Source organism: Arctopsyche grandis, chromosome 3 (genome assembly GCF_051622035.1).
Source record: "Arctopsyche grandis isolate Sample6627 chromosome 3, ASM5162203v2, whole genome shotgun sequence".
Taxonomy (NCBI): Eukaryota; Metazoa; Arthropoda; class Insecta; order Trichoptera; family Hydropsychidae; genus Arctopsyche; species Arctopsyche grandis.
The window spans coordinates 4,057,146-4,080,863 of NC_135357.1; the positions used below are offsets into that span (position 1 = coordinate 4,057,146).

The following is a 23,718-nucleotide window of genomic DNA, read 5'->3' on the forward strand; positions in this document are numbered from 1 at the left end:
AGTCAATTAACTTAATTTCTACCGACTGTCTTTTCACTTTATAAAGATAAAGATAAAGTTTTGTGATCATTCGAAAATTCGAACTCGGAATCGATCACTGATCACGTTTACATAATATAGAAAAATGTGTGCGGCTCTGTGTGTCTGAGTGTGTGTTTCTGTGTGTCTTTTTATTATTTTATATATGTACATATATGTATATAAAATTATTTTTATCTCAACCAGAAGTAGTACTTTTACCCTATAAGATCGAGGTATTTTTATTTTTTTCTCGGAAACTTTTCGACGTATTGAACTGACATTTCATATCTATAATTATAAACCTAATGCCAAGTTATATACATATATAAAATTTCGTGAACACCGGCTAACCGAAAGTGACAGTTTACTCCTGTTGGCAGTTTACCGGATTTTTCTTCCACTATTTTGATCGACACTTTAAATATGTCTGCTCTTCACGATTTTATGTATAATTCCTTGTATCAATATGATGAAAATATAATAACAAAAAAATCATCAAATTTAATTAACCAGAAGGGGGGTTTTTTCCTCTTAAAAAATTAAAAAAAAAATTAACCACACCCCTGAACGTATCAAGCTGAAAAATTATATTTGTCTTCTTTATGTACTAAATTTGATAAGGTTTTGGTCAGAAAGCAATTTTATTAAATAACTAAAACTTTTTTTGAACCGAATTCGTTACACATGAAGTTTAAATCCATCTCATTCGTTGTTTTGTGAGAGAATGGACGTCTGCAAATACAAAAAATAAAAAAAAATACGAGAAATAAAATCATTTGTGATTGAACCGATTCAGTAAAATATTAATATAAAATTTTTCTTGAAAACAAAAAATATACGAACTTTCGGAATAATAAACGTTAACAATTTCTAAGAATTTTACCCAAGGCTTACCACTTAAAAACCAAAATATACTAGCTTTGAAATAATCATTTTTTTTTCATAGCACATAGCAGCGATTATTTTATTAGTTACCCAAAAGTAACATACATAAGAAATAAATGTAGCATTCATAGATCCGTAGTATCTCATTAATCATTAAATTCATAATATTTTCTAAATCACGCTATTCCTTAATTTAGGGGGGCGAGTACCTCCCCTATCCCCCCCCCCCCCAATTACGTCCCTGAAAACAATGCATAATATTTTCAATTAATGTTAATCGGGATTTTGGGGAGGGGGCCCCTATCCTATATTTCTATATACATGGATGTGTCTAGATTACGAATAGATTTTATATTCGGAAACTGTTTAAAATTGTGTATTTAAATCTTACTATATCGTCGAAGTATAATCAAATGTTATTTTGAAAGTATGAAGTAAATTTAAATCGCTGGTTGATGATGAATCGTCCTATCAAAATTATTTTAAGCAATTCAGTTTATATTATTCACGGAAATTTGTTTACTCCCATTTTTATTTCAGTAGGTAGTTACATAGGTATTGATATATACATAATATTGAGGTTAGAAATGGGCCCAGCAAAAGGGCCCACGCAAATGTTGAAACTTACATTTCGAGCCTAATAAAAAAAGTTAACCGATCCTTGGGCTGTTAAAGCAAGGATCGGTTCATTAGTTGTTTGTGTATATCGTAAGAAATTTGTTTTGTTGAAATACCCAAACTTTAGGTCCCAAAGTGCAATATCCTATAAATGTTTACACACGTGAAATAGTTAAAAAGTTATTTAATTTTACTGAGGGCCCATATTTTCTAACAGATAGTGGGGCCCACATGCCATCGGGCATGTTCGCTTGTATGGCCAGTCCGCCACTGTATATATATATATATATATATATATATATATATATATATATATAACATCTGAGTCCAATTACAGATTTTTACAAAGATAAACAAATGAAAAAGATAAATACAAGATAAACAAATGAAAAGGAAAAGAATAAAAGCTGTAACATGGCTAAATAGCACATTGCATAACTCAACTAAAGTGTTAAAATATTGGAAAAAGGTTATAAAATGGAATAAAAGCAGAAATGGAAGTTTACAAAGATAAACAAATGAAAAAGATAAATATAAAATAAACAAATGAAAAGGAAAAGAATAAAAGCTATAACATGACTAAATAGCACATTGCATAACTAAACTAAAGTGTGATATATATATATATATATATATATATATATATATATATATATATATATATATATATATATATATATATATAAAAATATATATATATAAATATATACATATATAAATATATATATATATATATATATATATATATATATATATATATATATATATATATATATATATATATATATATATATAAATATATATATATATATATATATATATATATATATATATATATATATATATATATATATATATATATATATATATATAATTATATATATAATAAATATATATTTATTATAAATTTTGAATTATTTACTATTTATATTCACGCATCGTCCGATCCTATTGCTTTTAATATAATGCTGATGATGACAAAGCGCATAGAATAATTATGAAATTGTGTATAACCTTTAGAATCTATAGAAAAATGATAATTAAATAAGTAATAGGGTAGTTCAGATATCATTCAGATAGTTCAGAATCAAAATCGATTATTGACATTGAATCGCAAAATGTAATGAAAGTCCTTTCTTATTACAGCGTTTTGAAGAATAAGGTTGGCGCTGGCATATCACACAAGTTATTAAAAAAAATTACAAATATATATATATATATATATATATATATATATATATATATATATATATATATATATATATATATATATATATATATATATATATATATATATATATATATATATATATATATATATATATATATATATATATATATATATATATATATATATATATATATATATATATATATATATATATATATTTGTAATTTTTTTTAATAACTTGTGTGATATATATATATATATATATATATATATATATATATATATATATATATATATATATATATATATATATATATATATATGTTAATTTAATATGTTTGTGCTTATGCCAAATTATTCGTTGAAACTTTAAGGTGACATACGTATTTATTATTAAGGTAATAATAGATTTATGTACAAATACATATGTACATATGGGGTCGACGTGACGAGCCAGAATGTTAAATTACAGAAAACACAAATATCGGAAGGCAAAGATCGAAAATCGAAAGATCTTAAGTCGAAAGATCAAAAAAAAAGGGTGCATGGTAAACGGTACATACTCACGTACATACTCACTTAATTTGCGCGAGCAGGGTACAACAGGAACAAGAGGAACAGGCTTTTCCTCCCGTATTCTGCGCGCGCACATTAATACGGGAGGAAAAGCCTGTTCCTCTTGTTCCTGTTGTATCCTGCTCGCGCAAATTAAGTGAGTATGTACCGTTTAACATGCACCCTTTTTTTTTGATCTTTGATCTTTTTTTTGATTTTTGAACATTCTGGCTCGTCACGGAGACCGCTACATATGTATCCCCTATCGATTGCTGATTTGATCGAATTGATTTCACGTATGTATGTTTGTATGTATATACATATTATTAAGAAGTTTATGATCAATTTTATTTATTTTAATTTTATATTAATATGTGTACATGCATATATACAAATTGGGAAGAGGCTGACGCCTGAATCGGGCATGCCATAAGAAGTAGAAGATATACATACATATATGATATGCATTTCGCTCAATATTTGCATATTAAACAAAGTCTTCAATATGTAACAGAATCTGTGAAAAAAATTTGGTTTTGTAAAATAGCACTAACCACATTAAAAACAATTTTGTAGTTTTAATTATCATATCGGTGACAGTTTTTATAGAATTTGGCTTGTTTTATCCAGATGGTGCTTCTAAAGTTTCGGTATGGCTCTCTATTTTCTTAAATACGTACTACTATTACGTTTTGGTTTAATTTCAAGATGAAATCTGAATATATCTATGTATGTTATGTACATACATGATTATATACTATATAATAATAGCTGATATTTTTTTATAGTCAGGCCAATAACTGCACTAATAAGTTTTATTATTAAAAAAAGTTATCGATTGGATCTTGAATTATTATTAATTAGATAAAAATGTAACACAAAATGTGTGTAACAGGTAGCTGAATGGCAAAAAATTCTCATGAACTGTTCTGTGTTGAATATTTTCAAATGAATAAATTTAATAATGGTGTATTTTATTTGTGTATTATTTTCTTATGACCCGTTTGACTCAATATGCATATTAAGGAACAATGACACGTCTTTTGCAATATGAAGAGAGAAGTTGGATAAAAACGGGTAATTTATATAAAAAATATTTTAAATAAGCAATGTATTGTTTGATTTTGATTTTTAAATGCTTTTTATTACTACTAAATTATTTTCAAAATACATCTTATATTTATTTTAATAGCTACTGATCTACTGATCATTTTGTATTTTACAATTTTAATTTAATTTTGTTAGTTATCATAGTATTATATTATTCTAATGTTAATGTACAGCATAATAGGAAAAAGAGCTCAAAAACCTATTTACAATTCTTATAAATGCTCATATTACATTTAATACATTTAAAAACTCTCTAAAGTCGATGACCTAAAGCAGATTGTGTTTAGGTAATCTGTGTTTATACCGGAAGGGTATAGACATTTTGTTGTAATCACCGAGACTCTTCACAAGTGTGTTAGTATACGGTTATTAGTGATTCTGTCATAGAATCTACTGGTTAGTTTGTTAGTAATGTCTGTAACAAACGGAATATTATATATGGCATGCAGTTTTTTCTAGTTAGTATACATACATATATGGGTGTATTATAACTTATTTTTAGGAATTTATTTTGTATTATTTGTAGCTTGGAAAGGTTAGTATTCGTGGCGTTATTGCAATGTATTGTAAGATAATAGCAATGTATTGTAATTAAATACGTTGCTTTTATCATACGATGTATTTTTCGACCGCAGTTCGGACAGCCCTGTATTAGTTCAAACTTGAACTTGACTTTAGCCACAAGAAAATTTTAATTTGTTTAGCGTGAGTATGATTTACGTACACGGTACTAATAATTTCCACTAAATATGTTTTGAAATTTCAAATTCGTTTGATTTGCGTTGAAAATTCAGTAGAAATGAGTATACAGCGTAGAAAAGAAAAACTCAGACGAGAGATCAAGATCGAATTTACAATTTTAATTAGTAAATAGTTCACCATCCTTAAGAGGGCTGTACACCCGAAACCTTAATTTTGTTGCCGTTCCTTTCTTCGATATATATACATATATTGAGTGAATGTATGTATTCAATGCCGGCCTTACACCCGATGGCGCCCTCAGGAAATTTTTTCTAAACACCCTTAGAAATAACTTTCGCCTTTGGCGCTCTAATCTAAAATTTTGAATGGCTTTTGGCGCTCTAATTTTAAAATTTTAAAGCGCTTTTGGCGCATCGTTCGGCGCCCTAACTTATTTGGAATCCTCGGGCGCCACCCAACCTAGCCCCCCCCTAAAACCGGCACTGTATATATTGAGTGAATGCGAAAATATATATCAAAATATATATTGAGTGAATGCGACAGTTGCGCTTCGATCAGATAATACGTATTTTAAATCGACAAAATCGAGGTTTCGTATTCTCCAATTTCCTCCTCCGAAACTGGACCAATTTAAAAAAAAAAATCATCATCAGTATGAGAAAGATATTTTCTATGTTTGTGTGGTCGTATTTTTTTAAAAATCAACCGTTAAATAAGCATGTTGGACTCTTTTCGTGGGTGTAAAAAAGAGGCTATTTTATAGATGTTTGGCGGCTTCTAGCTCCTATAAAAAAATAACTAAAAAAATAAAAGCACAGATGCATGCCAATGGTGGATATCCATAGCATATTAATAAATAATTTCTCTAGTGCCATAATTGAGGAAGGGAGAAGTGTAATACGTTTGTATGGACAAGGCGCTGGTGTCCAGCCCTCGCGGGCCTTAAATCGTTCTGTCAATTTAATCTTTGTAATCAAACAATATTTTTTAAAACGTGCCTTACTCATCACAATACACATATGTACGTATGTAAAGCGATGACTTCAAGGTCTAAAATTAGCATTTCCGTTGATTCGCGGTTTGTTCGGGCCTGAGTTTATCAATATTTATATATCAAGTATTCAAGTGTTGAAATAGTCTCACTTTAGTTTGGGTTTCAACCAGAAGAGCACGTCGACAGAACAGGCCGCCATTTCAGTACCAGTAAATATAATATAAAATTTCGTTTATCAGTAAATACAATATAAAATTTCGTTTATAATATCTAATTGGTGTATTTTACATGATTGTGTTAATAATGTATACACAATGAACGGTATTTTAACTCTATAAATACATATACATATGACGTCGAAACAAACATATAAAACAACGCGATTATTTTTATGGGACTTGGCGCTACATATCATATACAGACACGTAGTTCAGATATAAAAAAAAACGTTGTAAAAATCAATTTGTCTCAGTTATAACACATCGTCAGCATATTATCATATTAACAAGAAGTTCGATGATTCGATTAAACCAGCAGTGAGTAGTGGTCAGAAACTGGTGGTCATTTAACACTTTCCGCTTTACATTTGAAAAAAAAATTTGATTTTGTATTTTGGTTCTTGTTTGAAAAAGCAGAATAAATTTTAAATGATATTTTTTAATGTGACGTAAGCGACAATTTACATGTTTTTCTACAGTAAAGTTTTTCTACAACTGGTCCAGTCAATAGTTCGGGACAGTGGCTACCAATCTTTTTTTAATCACATACCTATTAGCAGACCATTTCCAAAAATGTTGCTACTGATATTAGATTTTTTTGGAAAATAGGCCATCTTCCTAATTGTGCTTATGGAATTCGTACGTTTTTAAATTTTTACCATACATCTATACATCTGAAATCTCATATAAAGAAAAATGCCATGGAAAGTTTTCATAATTATATTTATATATCGCCAACATATTTGGGGTAAGATTTTGTCAAGTTTTGGCGTGTGACCAGTTTTAGCGTGACGGATGATCACGAGTGACCGATCTAGAGCGACCAGTTGTCCTGTGACAGGTACACATTTGACTAGTAATCACCGAACCCTGTATTCACGATTCATGATTGTTATGTGCGCGATGTCAATACGCAAAATAGTTCGTTTACCAAAAACCAGCAATACTTGACAATGAGCTGATATTTTGGGGCCGACGTATTTTTGAATTTTTTTTTCGTGTTAGATTCATTAGAATATGTTTGTAGAATACAATAAATTTCAGCTAGATACTATTACTGTTTTACAAATAGTCGAAAAAACAAGAATTTGGGGGTTGAGGTGTACCCCATATCGACACGGGAAGGTTAATCTCTGCAGCTCCCCTTCACTATGAATTCTCGGTTCGGTGATCATTGGTCACAAAGCGCTCCCCTAAAAGTCACTAAAATCTCTATAACGCAACATCTGGCATCCGAAAATGCCATAATACTGTTGCATAGGGGTGGGTGGAGGATCCAAGTAAAAGGCCAAAGTCGTTTCACAGCATTTATTGGTGATTAAGGAGATACACGCACTGGCAGTGCTCCGTCCAGAATGTCTTGATATCGCCTAAGTACCGCCTTATAAGGGGCAGGTCTCTCAGGGTATCTTTAACGTCCGGTTTGTTTACCTATTGTTATGGTCACGTACTAGATGTGCCACGGAAGTCGGTCCCACGCTACCGCTGTTAGTTCTAAGAACTCCACGGGAATGCGACCGAGTACCGCTATCGCCGCTAAGTGCATTCGGGGGAGATAATCCACGAAACCAATTATAACGGTCACACGGTCTCTGGGATGCTACTCGGCCTAATCCGATTGCACTTACTTGGCCTAATCCGAGTGTACGTAACAATATTATTAATTTGCATTTTACACAATTTGTCAGATGACATCCTACTGCTTAATCTATTTCCATTGTATTAATCATTTTTTCCCTCGAATGGGAAACCCCGGTATAGGACAATTTAATTAATTATTTTATATATTATTGCGGTAATATTCTTATATATTGAAATACAGCGCAAAATATAATGTTCATTGTACATATGTACACACCACTAGCGGATCCAAAAAATGGTCAAGGGAGGGGCATTCAAATTGAAAATATAATATATATCTTGTTAAAAGCCCTGGGATATAAATTTGAAGGACTTTTTTGTATAGATACACATTTGAAAGCTAAAATGAGGGTTTGGAAAAATTAAAATATATGTACTTATCAGTGGCGTGCGGTGACTTTTCAACCAAGGGATACTGTCTGAAAAACGATCAATTGATTTTTTAATATTTTATTTTATTCTTCGAAACTTTGTCATATATGTTGATATTTATTAAAATGTCTTTGATATGTTTTCGTTTTTGAATGAATATTCAATATTGGTGCGGGTTTTGGGCTCTTAACAATAATCTCTTTTTATTGGTACAGAAGAAAATGTCCTTTTTAATACATTTTTAATTAAACAATTGCAATTATTATTAACAACGGCGATAAATCCCCTCTTGGACGAATTTAATTACATATACATATGTATGAATGTATATGTAATTAAATTCTTCCAAGAGGGTGGAGGGGGTTTGATACCCCCCTTGGATCCGCCTATGGATTGTATTTATTCATCGCATCCTTCGTGCTGCGATGAATAATAAATTAAAAGCGGTGAATCTTTTATTAGAAAAGGGAGCAAATGCAAAAATAAATAACATGTATGAAAATACATTACTCCATTTCTTAGCTAAAATCGATGCGGTTGATGAGTTTGAAAGCTTTGTAAGAAATGGCGCAGATCCTAATATTCGTAATAAAAATGATGCCTCACCACTTCATTAGGCAGCAGAAAATGAAAGCCTTAGAATCATTCAACTACTTATAGACAAGGGAGTAAATATTGATGTCGTAGATACATATGGTGACACACCACTCCTCTATGCCGCAAAAATGAACAAATTGAAAGTAGTGAATCTTCTATTGGATAGAAAAGCAAATGAAAAGATTTGTAATGAAGATGGTAATTCAGTAATACACTATCTGGCTAAATTTGATGCATTTGAAGAATTTCAAAAAATTTTAATTCGGGGAACTGAACTAAACACTCCATTGGGCTGCAGGTTACGACAGTTGTAGAATTATACATATTTAAAATTAAAATATTTAGTGTTGATCGACCATCCAGCTCTCTGTATTGGAACCACTCAACATACTTAGTTGATTGACTTGATAAGTTTCAGACCTGTGAAACAATTTTGTATATCGTTTAAAAAAAATATAAATTTTAAAAATGAATTTAAAATATATTATAAAACTAATTTTTCATTAGACCAGTAGTAGGTACATACATGTTATATAATAAGCAGCGCTTTCAAATTAAAGCTGATAATAATAGCAGTATTACATAGTATTGTTGCGTAGGGGTGGGTGGAGGATCCAAGTAAAAGGCCAACAGTCGTTTCACAGCATTTATTGGTGATTAAGGAGATACACGCACTGGCAGTGCTCAGTCCAGAATTACAAGTATCGCCTTATAAGGGATATATCTCTCAGGACATCTCCGACGTCTAATTTGTTTACCTATTGTTATGGTCACGTACGGATATGTCTTCCCACGACATTCGCTCCCACGGAACAGGTCAATTCTGGGAAGTGCAATCATTGTTTAGCTTACTTGCACTTAGCCTGTCGCTAATCCTTTAAACCACTTACACCGGTCACACGGTCTCTCAGGACGCTACACGGCCTAATCCGATCGCAATTACTCGGCGGCTCTTTTTGGTATACGTAACAGTATCTAATGTTCGTTTAATAAATTTATGAGTTTTTTGAATCTTTTAAGTACAGTTATTTTAATTAATTTGTACATTTCTTTTTCAGCTATGCAGCTCTCATTACTTCATCACATCGGTATGGGTCATAAGCGACATACCACTTTATCTATTAAAATTATACTATTATAAGGTTTGTAGAATAACTACGTACTTTTACGACAATTACCTAATATATTATATAATATTTGTTATTGAAGTGAAGAAATATATATAATAATAATATTATATATATATAATAATATTATATATATATATATATATATATATATATATATATATATATATATATATATATATATATATATATATATATATATATATTTCAGTTATGTCAGAGAAAGGTATTTTTTGCTAAAATTAAAGTTTGGAAATAAATCATAACCATGGCATCCAACAGTATGACTATTCCTGACACGGATTCAGATTCTGGAAATCTGCTAATGAAGTCTTATGAATTAAAAGACAGACTTTATGACTTCGTAAAGTATTTCGTAACCGAAATGGAAACGACATTGAAATTACACTATGAAATTCTTGAGGGGATTATTAAGAAATCCGGACCGATCCCAGAAGTGCTAGAAATTGCATTGGGAATAATAGCGACGAAATATATGTTTGTAGGTTCGAATAAAATAGTAAAGCTTCTTCGGAAACCGCTGAACTCAGCCTTTGGAACACTTGAAAAAAATAAGTCGTTGGAATATCATGAAATAGTTTACAGTTTCCAACATTCAAAAACCAAAGGAAGGAATTTATTTGTGACTATTGCCATTGACGTATTTAAAAGCTTTGAGTTTCAATTTATTAGCGTATATTCGGAGTATGGTCCACAAGAGGCAATGAAAAGATTGGCGATAGATGCGGCGCAGAGGTTCATGAATAGATTCAAGACTAACGAAAACGAATCGTGCAGCAAAAATATAATAAAACGTAAATTTCAAAAGCAGTGGACGAAAATGATAAAAACATTGATACCTCACGTGCCTGAGAAAAAAAATGATTACAAAATGAACGGTCAGAAAGTAATAGAGGGGTCTTCGAAATCCAAATCAGTAGCGATTCCAGACCAAGTTTGGAAACCTGGTTTTGAAATTCAATTTTTGTGCAATAAATGTAAAAAATTATTTAACAATTGGCGAACTTCGAATCTATTCGATAAAGTTGGAGTGGCAGTAGAAAAAGAAGGTGGAGAAGATTACGAAGTGTATGTTAAAGACAAATCCAAGTGTGAAAAATACGGTTATCGACGTTGTTTTCCGAATGAAACTTTAGATTTACGTGACTATAGTAAAACCGACAAGTGTGAGAAATCTTGCATGCATCCTCAATATTTAAACCTTGGAGATTTTTATGAATCGCAACATGTCATAATATTGAAGAAAATCAATGATGACGATGGAGTTGCTGTTCAGAAGAGAATTGTACAATTGACTGAAGAAATACTCGAGCAGACAACGAAGGACTTGGAACAAATCAGAGTAGAAGTTGAAAACAATCACGATGAAACAAGAAAGCAGCAGTTGATGGCAGTGAAGGTATTAGAAGATCAATTGAAAGACATAATTATTGGACAGAACAAAGTTCTCGAAGGATTAGAATCAGCACAGAAGGATCGAGATATTAAAGCTGGAAAAAACGAAGAATTACACGAAATGACAAGGTCGAAGACAGATAAGGTTTTATTAGTGGTCGAAGACATCAATAAAAAAATCGAAGAGAAATATAAAAGCGAACGCGTTTTGTTCCGCTTAAAGAAACCGGTTAAATCGTTTCAGGGAAGAATCAAAGAATTAAAAAAGCTACACAGAGCACTGGTAAAAGGACGAAAAACGACTGTGATTTCACAGACAGCATCCATCGTCGGCTTGGGTGGAATTGGAAAGACAGAATTATCCAAAAAGTATGTTCAAGAATATCTCGAATATTACTATAATATAGTGTTCATAAATGCAGAGAAACAGGAAACCATATTGGAGTCGTTCAAAACGTTAGCGAATGATCTCGGAATTAAACTATTTTCATATGACGTACAGGACAATAAGCCAATTTCAACTGACAAAAAAGGTGCTGAAAACCTTGGAGAATATTTAGAAAATGATAAGATACTAGACTCTGCTATGGACTCCCAAATGAAAAAGAAAGATCGAGATATTAAATACGTCATCGATGATATTTATTCATATTTTAATAAAAATGGTAACACACTTGTCATTTTCGACAATGTTGAGGATTACAAAGACATCAAAAACTTCATTTTCAACGGTTTCTCTGAGCACAATTTTATATACACGCTGATAACTTCTAGGTGGCAAAGTTGGAATGTCGGCGAAAAGGGCGATATTGCCGTGATCAGCTTGGATGGTTTTACCGAAGCTGAGGCCATGGCATATCTGAAGGTTTATTTGAAAAATGAAAATGAAGACGATATTAAAATACTAGCAAATTTATTAGAGAGATTTCCGCTAGCTTTGAAGCAAGCCGTCGGATATATTCAACAGCAAAGTCAAACAACAAATAAGAAAAGAAAATCCAAATGCTTCAAAATCAAAAATTACTTAGATTTGTATAAAGAGCAACGGGCAAAATTATTCAAGCAAGGGCATGACCAGGTAGACGATGTGTACCATCTAACAATTACAATGACATGGAGAATCTCATTGGAAAAGATAGAACAGTGTGGTAAATTGGCTTTATTGATATTGAAGATTATCTCATATTTAGCTCCAGATAATATCGATGTTGAGAATATATTTTTAAAATTAGAAGAAGATGAAAATAAGTTGTACAACGCTGTTGACCTGTTGCACAATTACAGTATGATACAATTGGAAAAAGGAATAGCCAACGTACATCGGCTGGTGCAAGAAGTCGTCAAATTGTATGTGTTTGAGGAAAACCAAGAAGAACTGGTACTCAGAGAGGCTTTGAAGCTATTGAATGACTCCACTTCTATAGGACACATTGTCAATGTTTGGGAATATTCATCCAAGTATCCGCTGATATTGAAAGACTTATATCACCTTTCCAAGTACGGGGAATGGGAAGAAACTCCAATACATTTATTGGCGTCACATCGTAATGATAGTATTGCCATTTCTAATATATTGAAACATATCGATTGTATCAACAGCGAAGACAAATATAAAGATACCCCATTGCACAATGCGTCTAGAGAAGGAAATATTAATGTTGTGAAATTTCTTATAGAATGTGAGGCTAGCGTGATTGTGAAAAATGACTTTAATAATACGCCATTGCACTTGGCTGTCAAAAATGGAAACGCAGATGTTGTGGAGTGTCTCATTGATAAAGAAAACAAATTATTAAATCAAAGAGATAATAAAAACAATGTTCCAATTGATTTGGCTGTATTTGGTGGTCAAGTAGACATCATTGAAATCATAGTGCCTACCAAAAATGATGCATATATATTTCATGGTCGTTTCAATGATGCAGTACGAAAGGGTGATATTGTTAAATGTAAAGATTTAATCAGATGCATGGAAGAAACGAGTCCTGGGTTGTTAAAATCATTGATTATGGAGAGCAAAGCCTTACATATTGCTGCTGAAGATTGTGACGTACAAATTATAGAGTATCTCCTGAGTTGTGGAATCGACGTAAATTCTCGAGATAATACCATGAAAACACCAATTTTTTATTCTATTGAGAAAACTAGAATTCAAATGACAAAAGAGCTGCTAGACAGAGGCGCAGATCCAAATATCACTACAATAGATGGCTCTACACCGTTACACTGGGCTGCAGATGAAGGAAGTCTAGAAATAATACAAATGCTTCTGACTAAAGGAGCAGATATCAATTTTCTTGATCACGATGGAGATACAGCATTGGTTCGTGCAGTGAATACAAGTAAATTTCAGGCAATGAGTCTGCTGTTAGAAAATGGTGCTGATTTAAAAGTTATTAATAATAACGGTAACACAGTTCTGCATTTTGCTTCAAAAACAGATGCTGTTGAAGAGTTCAAAATACTTTTGGAGAAAGGAGCGGATCCAAATGTTCGTAATAAATTTCATTCTACACCGTTTCATTGGGCTGCAGATGCAGGCAGTATCAATGTAATGCAACTGCTTTTAAATAGAGGAGCAGACATTAATCTGCTTGATATAGACGGCGATACACCACTTATTCGTTCTGCAAGGAAAAAAAGTTGTAAAACTACGATGTTCTTGTTACAAAGGGGGGCAAATCCCGCAATAAGTAATAAAAATGGGAATACAGTGCTTCACTTTGTGGCGAAAACAGATTCAGTTGAAGAATTTAAAAATATCTTAAGCAAGGGAGTAGATCCAAATGTTCAAAATGTACATAATTCTACGCCGCTTCACTGGGCTTCAGATAAAGGTAGTGTAAAAGTAATAAAATTACTGATTGATATGAAAGTTGATATTGATATGCCCGACGAAGATGGTGACACACCTCTACTACGTGCTGCGATAAATAACAAATTTAAAGCAGTGGGTCTCTTATTAGACGGTGGGGCTAATTCAAAATTAATCGATCACGATGGTTTCACAATCCTTCACTTTGTCGCAAAATATAATGCAGTTGAAGCATTTGAAAGAGTTTTAAGAAATGGAGTGGATCCAAATGGACGCACTAAACGAGATACAACTCCACTACACATGGCTGCAGGTAGAGAGAGTCTCGACGTGATGAATCTTCTTTTAGATAATGGAGCAAATATAAATACTCCTGATGAAGATGGAGACACAGCACTTCTTCGTGCAGTAATTGGTAGAAAATTTCATGCTATGGACCTTTTATTGAATAGAGGAGCTGATGCAACAATAAGAAATAAATATAAAAATACAGTGCTCCATTTTATCGCAAAACATGATGCGTTTGAAGAATTTGAAAGGGTTTTAAGTTGTGGAGTAGATCCAAATATTTTCAATGAGCACAACTCTACACCACTTCATTGGGCTGCAGATGACGGCCGACTGAAAGTGATAGAACGATTATTACAAAATGGAGTTAATATTAATGTGTTAGATAAAGATGGTAACACGCCGCTTCTACGCGCTGCGAAGAATAATAAATTGAAAGCAGTGAACCTTCTATTAGAAAGAGGAGCCGATGTACGAATGCACAATGAAAAGGGAAATTCAGTACTTCATTATCTGGCTTCATTAGATGCAGTCGAGATTTTTGAAGTTTTATTAAGTACCGGAGCGGATCCCAATAGCTGTAATAATAATGATTCTTCACCACTACATCGGGCTGCAGACGTTGAGAGTATTAGAATTATTCAACTACTTTTGGATAAGGGTGTAAATATCAATGTGGTAAATAAATCTGGTAACACACCACTATTTTGTGCCGCAAAGAATAATAAATTGAAAGCAGTGAGCCTTTTATTAGATAAAGGAGCCGATAAAAAGATTATTAATAAAAAAGGAAATTCAGTTATCCACTATCTAGCTAAATTTGACGCAGTTGAAGAGTTTGAGAGCTTTGTAAGAAATGGCGTAAATCGAGATATTCGTAATAACAATTATTCGTCATCACTACATTGGGCAGCAGAAAATGACAGTCTTAGAATTATTCAACTACTTTTGAACATGGGAGTAAATATTGATGTGGCAGATATAGTTGGTGACACACCACTACTTTGTGCCTCAAAGAATAATAAATTGAAAGCAGTGCATCTTTTATTAAAAAAGGGCGCTGATATAAATATTAGCAATAAAAATGGTAATTCGGTTCTTCATTTTCTTGCTAAATTAGACGCAGTCGAGATATTTGAAGTCGTTTTAAGTAAAGGAGCGAATCCAAATATCTGTAATATATATGATTCTTCACCACTTCATTGGGCTGCAGATGACGATAGTATTAGAATTATTCAATTACTTTTGGATAAGGGAGTAAATATTGATGTGGTAGATGACGATGGTGACATACCACTCCTTTGTGCCGCAAGAAATAATAAATTGAAAGCAGTGAGCCTTTTATTGGAAAAGGGCGCTGATGTAAATATTAGCAATAAAAATGGAAATTCGGTTCTTCATTTTCTTGCTAAATTAGATGCTGTCGAAATTTTTGAAGGTGTTTTAAGTAAAGGAGCGAATCCAAATATCTGTAATATATATGATTCTTCACCACTTCATTGGGCTGCAGATGGCGATAGTATTAGAATTATTCAATTACTTTTGGATAAGGGAGTAAATATTGATGTGGTAGATGGCGATGGTGACACACCACTCCTTTGTGCCGCAAGAAATAATAAATTGAAAGCAGTGAGCCTTTTATTGGAAAAGGGCGCTGATGTAAATTTTAGCAATAAAAATGGAAATTCGGTTCTTCATTTTCTTGCTAAATTAGATGCAGTCGAAATTTTTGAAGGTGTTTTAAGTAAAGGAGCGAATCCAAATATCTGTAATATATATGATTCTTCACCACTTCATTGGGCTGCAGATGACGATAGTATTAGAATTATTCAATTACTTTTGGATAAGGGAGTAAATATTGATGTGGTAGATGACGATGGTGACATACCACTCCTTTGTGCTGCAAGAAATAACAAATTGAAAGCAGCGAGCCTTCTATTGGAAAAGGGCGCTGATGTAAATATTAGCAATAAAAATGGAAATTCGGTTCTTCATTTTCTTGCTAAATTAGACGCAGTCGAGATATTTGAAGTCGTTTTAAGTAAAGGAGCGAATCCAAATATCTGTAATATATATGATTCTTCACCACTTCATTGGGCTGCAGATGGCGATAGTATTAGAATTATTCAATTACTTTTGGATAAGGGAGTAAATATTGATGTGGTAGATGGCGATGGTGACACACCACTCCTTTGTGCTGCAAGAAATAACAAATTGAAAGCAGTGAGCCTTTTATTGGAAAAGGGCGCTGATGTAAATATTAGCAATAAAAATGGAAATTCGGTTCTTCATTTTCTTGCTAAATTAGACGCAGTCGAGATATTTGAAGTCGTTTTAAGTAAAGGAGCGAATCCAAATATCTGTAATATATATGATTCTTCACCACTTCATTGGGCTGCAGATGACGATAGTATTAGAATTATTCAATTACTTTTGGATAAGGGAGTAAATATTGATGTGGTAGATGACGATGGTGACATACCACTCCTTTGTGCTGCAAGAAATAACAAATTGAAAGCAGCGAGCCTTCTATTGGAAAAGGGCGCTGATGTAAATATTAGCAATAAAAATGGAAATTCGGTTCTTCATTTTCTTGCTAAATTAGATGCTGTCGAAATTTTTGAAGGTGTTTTAAGTAAAGGAGCGAATCCAAATATCTGTAATATATATGATTCTTCACCACTTCATTGGGCTGCAGATGGCGATAGTATTAGAATTATTCAATTACTTTTGGATAAGGGAGTAAATATTGATGTGGTAGATGGCGATGGTGACATACCACTCCTTTGTGCCGCAAGAAATAATAAATTGAAAGCAGTGAGCCTTTTATTGGAAAAGGGCGCTGATGTAAATATTAGCAATAAAAATGGAAATTCGGTTCTTCATTTTCTTGCTAAATTAGATGCTGTCGAAATTTTTGAAGGTGTTTTAAGTAAAGGAGCGAATCCAAATATCTGTAATATATATGATTCTTCACCACTTCATTGGGCTGCAGATGGCGATAGTATTAGAATTATTCAATTACTTTTGGATAAGGGAGTAAATATTGATGTGGTAGATGGCGATGGTGACACACCACTCCTTTGTGCTGCAAGAAATAACAAATTGAAAGCAGTGAGCCTTTTATTGGAAAAGGGCGCTGATGTAAATTTTAGCAATAAAAATGGAAATTCGGTTCTTCATTTTCTTGCTAAATTAGATGCAGTCGAAATTTTTGAAGGTGTTTTAAGTAAAGGAGCGAATCCAAATATCTGTAATATATATGATTCTTCACCACTTCATTGGGCTGCAGATGACGATAGTATTAGAATTATTCAATTACTTTTGGATAAGGGAGTAAATATTGATGTGGTAGATGACGATGGTGACATACCACTCCTTTGTGCTGCAAGAAATAACAAATTGAAAGCAGCGAGCCTTCTATTGGAAAAGGGCGCTGATGTAAATATTAGCAATAAAAATGGAAATTCGGTACTTCATTTTCTTGCTAAATTAGACGCAGTCGAGATATTTGAAGTCGTTTTAAGTAAAGGAGCGAATCCAAATACCTGTAATATATATGATCCTTCACCACTACATTGGGCTGCAGGCGACGAGAGTAATAGAGTTATTCAACTACTTTTGGATAAGGGAGTTAATATTGATGTGACAGATAAAGATGGTGAAACACCACTCCTGTTTGCCGCAAGAAATAACAAATTGAAAGCAGTAACCGTTTTATTACAAAGGGGCGCTGATGTAAATATTAGCAATAAAGATGGAAATTCGGTTCTTCATTTTCTTGCTAAACTAGACGCAGTCGAGATATTTGAAGGTGTTTTAAGTAAGGGAGCGAATCCAAATATCTGTAATATATATGATTCTTCACCACTACATTGGGCTTCAGACGACGAGAGTATTAGAATTATTCAACTACTTTCGGATAAGGGAGTGAATATTGATGTGATAGATGACGATGGTGACACACCACTCCTTTTTGCCACAAGAAATAACAAATTGAAAGCAGTGAGCCTTCTATTGGAAAAGGGCGCTGATGTAAATATTAGCAATAAAAATGGAAATTCGATTCTTCATTTTCTTGCTAAATTAGACGCAGTCGAAATTTTTGAAGGTGTTTTAAGTAACGGAGCGGATCCAAATATCTGTAATATATATAATTCTTCACCACTACATTGGGCTGCAGACGACGAGAGTATTAGAATTATTCAATTACTTTTGGATAAGGGAGTAAATATTGATGTGGCAGATGACGATGGTGACACACCACTCCTTTGTGCCGCAAGAAATAACAAATTGAAAGCAGTAACCGTTTTATTACAAAGGGGCGCTGATGTAAATATTAGCAATAAAGATGGAAATTCGGTTCTTCATTTTCTTGCTAAATTAGACGCAGTCGAGATATTTGAAGGTGTTTTAAGTAAAGGAGCGAATCCAAATATCTGTAATATATATGATTCTTCACCACTACATTGGGCTGCAGGTGAAGAGAGTATTAGAATTATTCAACTACTTTTGGATAATGGAGTAAATATTGATGAGACAGATAAAGATGGTGACACACCACTCCTTTGTGCCGCAAGAAATAATAAATTGAAAGCGGTGAATCTTTTATTAGAAAGCGGAGCTGATGAAACGATTGCTAATGAAAGTGGAAATTTAGTAATTCACTATCTAGCTAAATTTGATGCAGTTGAAGAATTTCAAAAACTTATAATAAAGGGAGCTGATCCAAACATCCGTAATAAGCAAAACTCTACGGCACTTCATTGGGCTGCGGTTGAGGGTAATTTAAGAATGATTGAACTGCTTTTAGATAAGGGAGTGAACATCAACACTACTAATGATGATGATGATACACCACTCCTTTGTGCTGCGAGGTACAAACATCTTCTCGCCGTGCGTTTGTTAATAGAAAGAGGAGCTACTCTTAAAATTAAGAATAAATTTGGAAATACGATTCTTCATTTTTTGGCGATGTCGGATGCCGTGTTGGAATTTGAATTATGTTTGGAAAATGGAGCAGATCCAAACTTTATCAATGAGGAGGGCATTTCACCAATACACTATGCAGCAAATGAAAACAGTCTTAAAATTTTGACCATTTTGTTAGATAAGGGAATAGATATTAATATGGCGACTAAAGATGGCATGACACCACTCATTATTGCTGCAAATAAAAAATATTCTCAAGTAACGAAACTGCTTTTAGAAAGAGGAGCTGAACAAATTTCAGGCAATCTAAATAAAACAGTTCTTAATTTAATTATGAAATTTGACGCCGTCGACGCACTCGAATTCTTAATAGACAATGGAGTTGACATTAACCATCTGCATGAAAATTATACCACACTACTACACTGGGCTTCGGGCTATGGCAGTCTTCGAATAATGCAACATCTTCTTAATAGAGGAGTGGAAGTTAACGTGACTGACAAGGGAGGAAATACACCACTCTTTTGGGCTGCCAAAACTGGAAAATTTGAAGCAATGAGCTTACTTTTGGCGAACGGAGCCGATCTAAAAGTTGTTACCAAGCTGGGCGAAACCCTAGTCCATTTTGCGGCTCATGGATGCGACGTTTTTGCATTTAAATCTATAATAGGACCCGATTTTGATTTGGGAGCCAAGGATAAAGTGGGAAATTCTTTATTACATTTGTCTGTACACGGGAGGAACGAAGCGATGATTGAATTTTTGATCGAAGAAGGAATCGATCCAAATGTTGCCGATAAATTTGGAAATACACCACTCCATGATATTTCTATGAGCAAATTGCAAGACGAGTTAGATACATCAGATACAGTTAAATTGTTGATTAAACTGGGTGCCAATCCAAACTCAGTGGACAAATTCAATCGCACGCCACTGCATTGTGCATCGAGCAGTGATAATGTCAATACAACCTTTATATTGATCAAAGCGCATGCAAAGATCAACGTTTGCGACAAACTTGGCCGATCTGTTTTACATTGTGCGGCAGTGAAATGTCATTCGCGAATAATTCATTCACTCTTGGAAGAAGGTGTGGAAGTTAACGTGTTCGATTCGAAAGGCCGATCGCCATTACACCATCTTTCATGTAACGGCAAATTCGAAGATGTGAAACTGTTGCTGTTTTATGGCGCCGATCCTCATATATTGGATAAATCTGGTCGTGCTCTGTTGCATGTAGCCGCCGTGCACTTTCGATACCAGGCTGTAGATTATATCATCAAGAACGTGGAAAACATAGATGTGAATGTCCAAGACGTCGTTGGCAAAACTCCTCTTCATTTGGCAGCTGGGTGTGGAAGGGTCGCCATTGTTGGTTTACTCGTCCGCCATGGGGCCGACACTACCGCCACGGATAAAAGTGGCAACACACCTTTGGATTATGCAACAAAGTTTAATCGTGCCGAAGTCGTGGACTTCTTCAATTCAAGCATATGAGGTAATTAAAATATTAAACGATAGTCTTCTTCATAATAAATAAAGTCTTATAAAAACCACCCCCTATTGATTTCACTCATATACAGGTTGCCAGATTTACAAAATTACAGATCGGGGACATTCACTATTTCAATTCGATAAAAAAAAGAAATTCAAGACTTAATGAAGAAAATAAGAAAAAAACAGGGATCTGGAGCGAAGCGCGGAGCAGGAGCGCGGAGCAGGAGCGCGGAGCAGTGGAGCAACGAGTTTTTGCTCGGAGCAGGAGCGGTGCCGGAGCACGGAAATTTTTTGTGCTCGACTGCTCCGATATATTTTTTTTATTAGAATTTCATTCAAAATTTAAAAATTAGGTGAATGCGTTTTTTTAAATTTGTTTTTCAATTTATGGTAAATTTAATATGTCGTGGTTGGTAACCCTGACATCATTTGACATATGGCAAACCTGCCAAGCGATGCATAACCTCACTTTTCAACCATCATCTCAAAATATGAATACACACACATTAATTCCTCAGAAGATGAAGATTTTGAAAGGGAATTACATAGACTCGAAGAACGTCAACGAGTTCCAGCAATAAACAATATAGAAAAAGGCTTTTTAGAAATTTGAAAAACAAACACAAGAATATTGTTATGTTATAGAAAGTGTGGTGGCTCGCTATATGACATGGTCGAGTTCGGTCACCTTCCTGCGAGTTGGGACCAACTCAGCCGTGTTTCAGAGTTGCTACCTCACTCCGCCTTCGTCTGCCATAATAAAAACACGTGCATCAACATGCTAGTCGTCTCATTCGTTTCATCCCCTATAAAAGTATAGGTAGACTTAAAGTAAAATCTGTATTTGAAGCTTTAAATATATACCCAGAACGGATTTAACATTTACCCCGAGCAGCGTGTAGAATTGCATCTAGTATGTATGTATACCCACCACTCAAGCAAGTGTCGAACGACTTTTTTCCGCATTAAAATTAGTGTTGAGTGAAAAAAGGCAAAGAATGGAAGACGATTTTTTTGTCTGCAATTTTATTTAAAAGATTTAACGATAATAAATAAAAATAAAACACATTTTACTGCTTTATTTTTTTATGCAAATGAATTTATTTTTTAAGTATCCATCGTAATCAAATTATATTCTGGATTATTTTTTCTATTTTTGCTACCATGGCACTTCAAGATAATCTGATGTGCACCATGTAGTTATTTGTTCATTATTTGTATGTATATTTAATATTTTAATAATAAATAAATTGTCTATAAATAAACTTTTTTCCTTATTTTTCACATATAATATAAATAAAATTAATAAATCAATTAAATAAAGTTTTTAAATCATATGATGGCTATTTAAAATATACCGGAGCGCGGAGCGGAGCTGGAGTAAATAATCATGTGAACTGTATAAGGGCGGCTTCAGACTAGCGTTTTATACGCGCGTATAATCTCGTTTTTTGAAGTGCATGTAGGCGCGTATAGGCGCGTCGTTTTCCATACGCGCAACTCGTACGAGCGAAGACGCGCTTATAAGCTCGTATTATCCATGTTGATACTAAATCACCACTACCGGTTGGAGCGAACACGCTGGAATAAGCCCGTGTACGCGAGTCCGGTTTTTTGAAGCACGCGTGTAAGCGCGTATGCCGAAACAACGATATACGCGCAGAAAAATACGCTAGTCTGAAACCGCCCTAAGAGGTATGTAAAAAAAAAAAGTGGTTGCTCTAGATCCCTGGAAAAAAATATAAGATTTTTGCTCACATCGAAAAGCCGAGTAATCTTTCTAGAAAGTCACCATCTTTTACACATCGAAATAAAGAAGAAAGCTGAGACAGACTTGCAATATCAATTGTGTCGTCAAGCATTATTGTTATATATAATAATCTATTGGGCATATTTTATTTATTTTCCAATTTCATCGACCATTACATCTCCAATACCGTCTGTTATCGGTGAAAAATTGGTCTGTGAAAGAGATGGCTGCATACGTAATGGCAGAGTAAACGAGATCATGGTGAACAGACGGGGTGAGAAAGAGATGGCCGTATACGTAATGCCTGGAGCGCATCATCGGTTTACGGAAAATCTGTGAACGAGTTGTCGTGTCACCCCTTCAATGATGTGTCACATTGAATTTGCCTCAATTATCTGGTCACCTTTTTATATATTCCATATTAATTGTATTGAAAAAGTCCAACTAAAATGTATTAAATCCTAACGCTACCGTTTTCCTATCTACGACCACACTACTACTGTTACCGATATTTTAAAATTCCTGTCCTTTAACAATCATTCTGGCGAAGACTTACTGACGCTACATTAATTTTTAAGCTCCTAAATGGTTTCCTTGATTACACTGTTCGACACGAAAAATGTTTCAGAGACGAGATATGACTTTTCTTATAGATCTATGCCCAGTGAACACGAATCTGGTAATAAAAAGTGTTGATTGGCTCGAGATTCGGAGATATATGTGTTTTTTAAATCGCGCGATTTTTCTACATATTGGTGTTGTTCGGTCGATTTATCAAAATCTGTTAATTTTCTGTTCAAAATAAATATTGGAATCTACAGTCGAGTATTTTATCTTCCATTTGTAGTACTTTTCAGCTTTCAAATCTCTCTAAGTAGTCGTCCAGTTAAAATCAAAAGTCAAAATTACGTATTTTCACTTGGGATTTTTTCCCACTGTTAATACTATATTATATTGAGTATTTTCTATTGAAACATGTTTATTATAATAGTGTTCTGACCATACTATT

General features: G+C 33.5%; 1 protein-coding gene across 1 annotated transcript; it reads left to right on the top strand.

The window, feature by feature from the left end:
• The first annotated feature begins 6,154 nt into the window (after window positions 1-6,154).
• Window positions 6,155-22,006, top strand: LOC143909767 (uncharacterized). Its single transcript, XM_077427936.1, has 4 exons — window positions 6,155-6,265; window positions 9,943-10,026; window positions 10,223-20,960; window positions 21,046-22,006. Exon 3 carries the CDS (start codon window positions 10,280-10,282, stop codon window positions 20,957-20,959), a length of 10,680 nt encoding a protein of 3,559 aa, XP_077284062.1. The 5' UTR covers window positions 6,155-6,265; window positions 9,943-10,026; window positions 10,223-10,279; the 3' UTR covers window position 20,960; window positions 21,046-22,006.
• Window positions 22,007-23,718: the final 1,712 nt, after the last annotated feature.

Coding starts and splice junctions, on each gene's coding strand:
- LOC143909767 (XM_077427936.1), top strand. CDS start 10,280: ATGGCATCCAACAGTATGACTATTCCTGACACGGATTCAGATTCTGGA.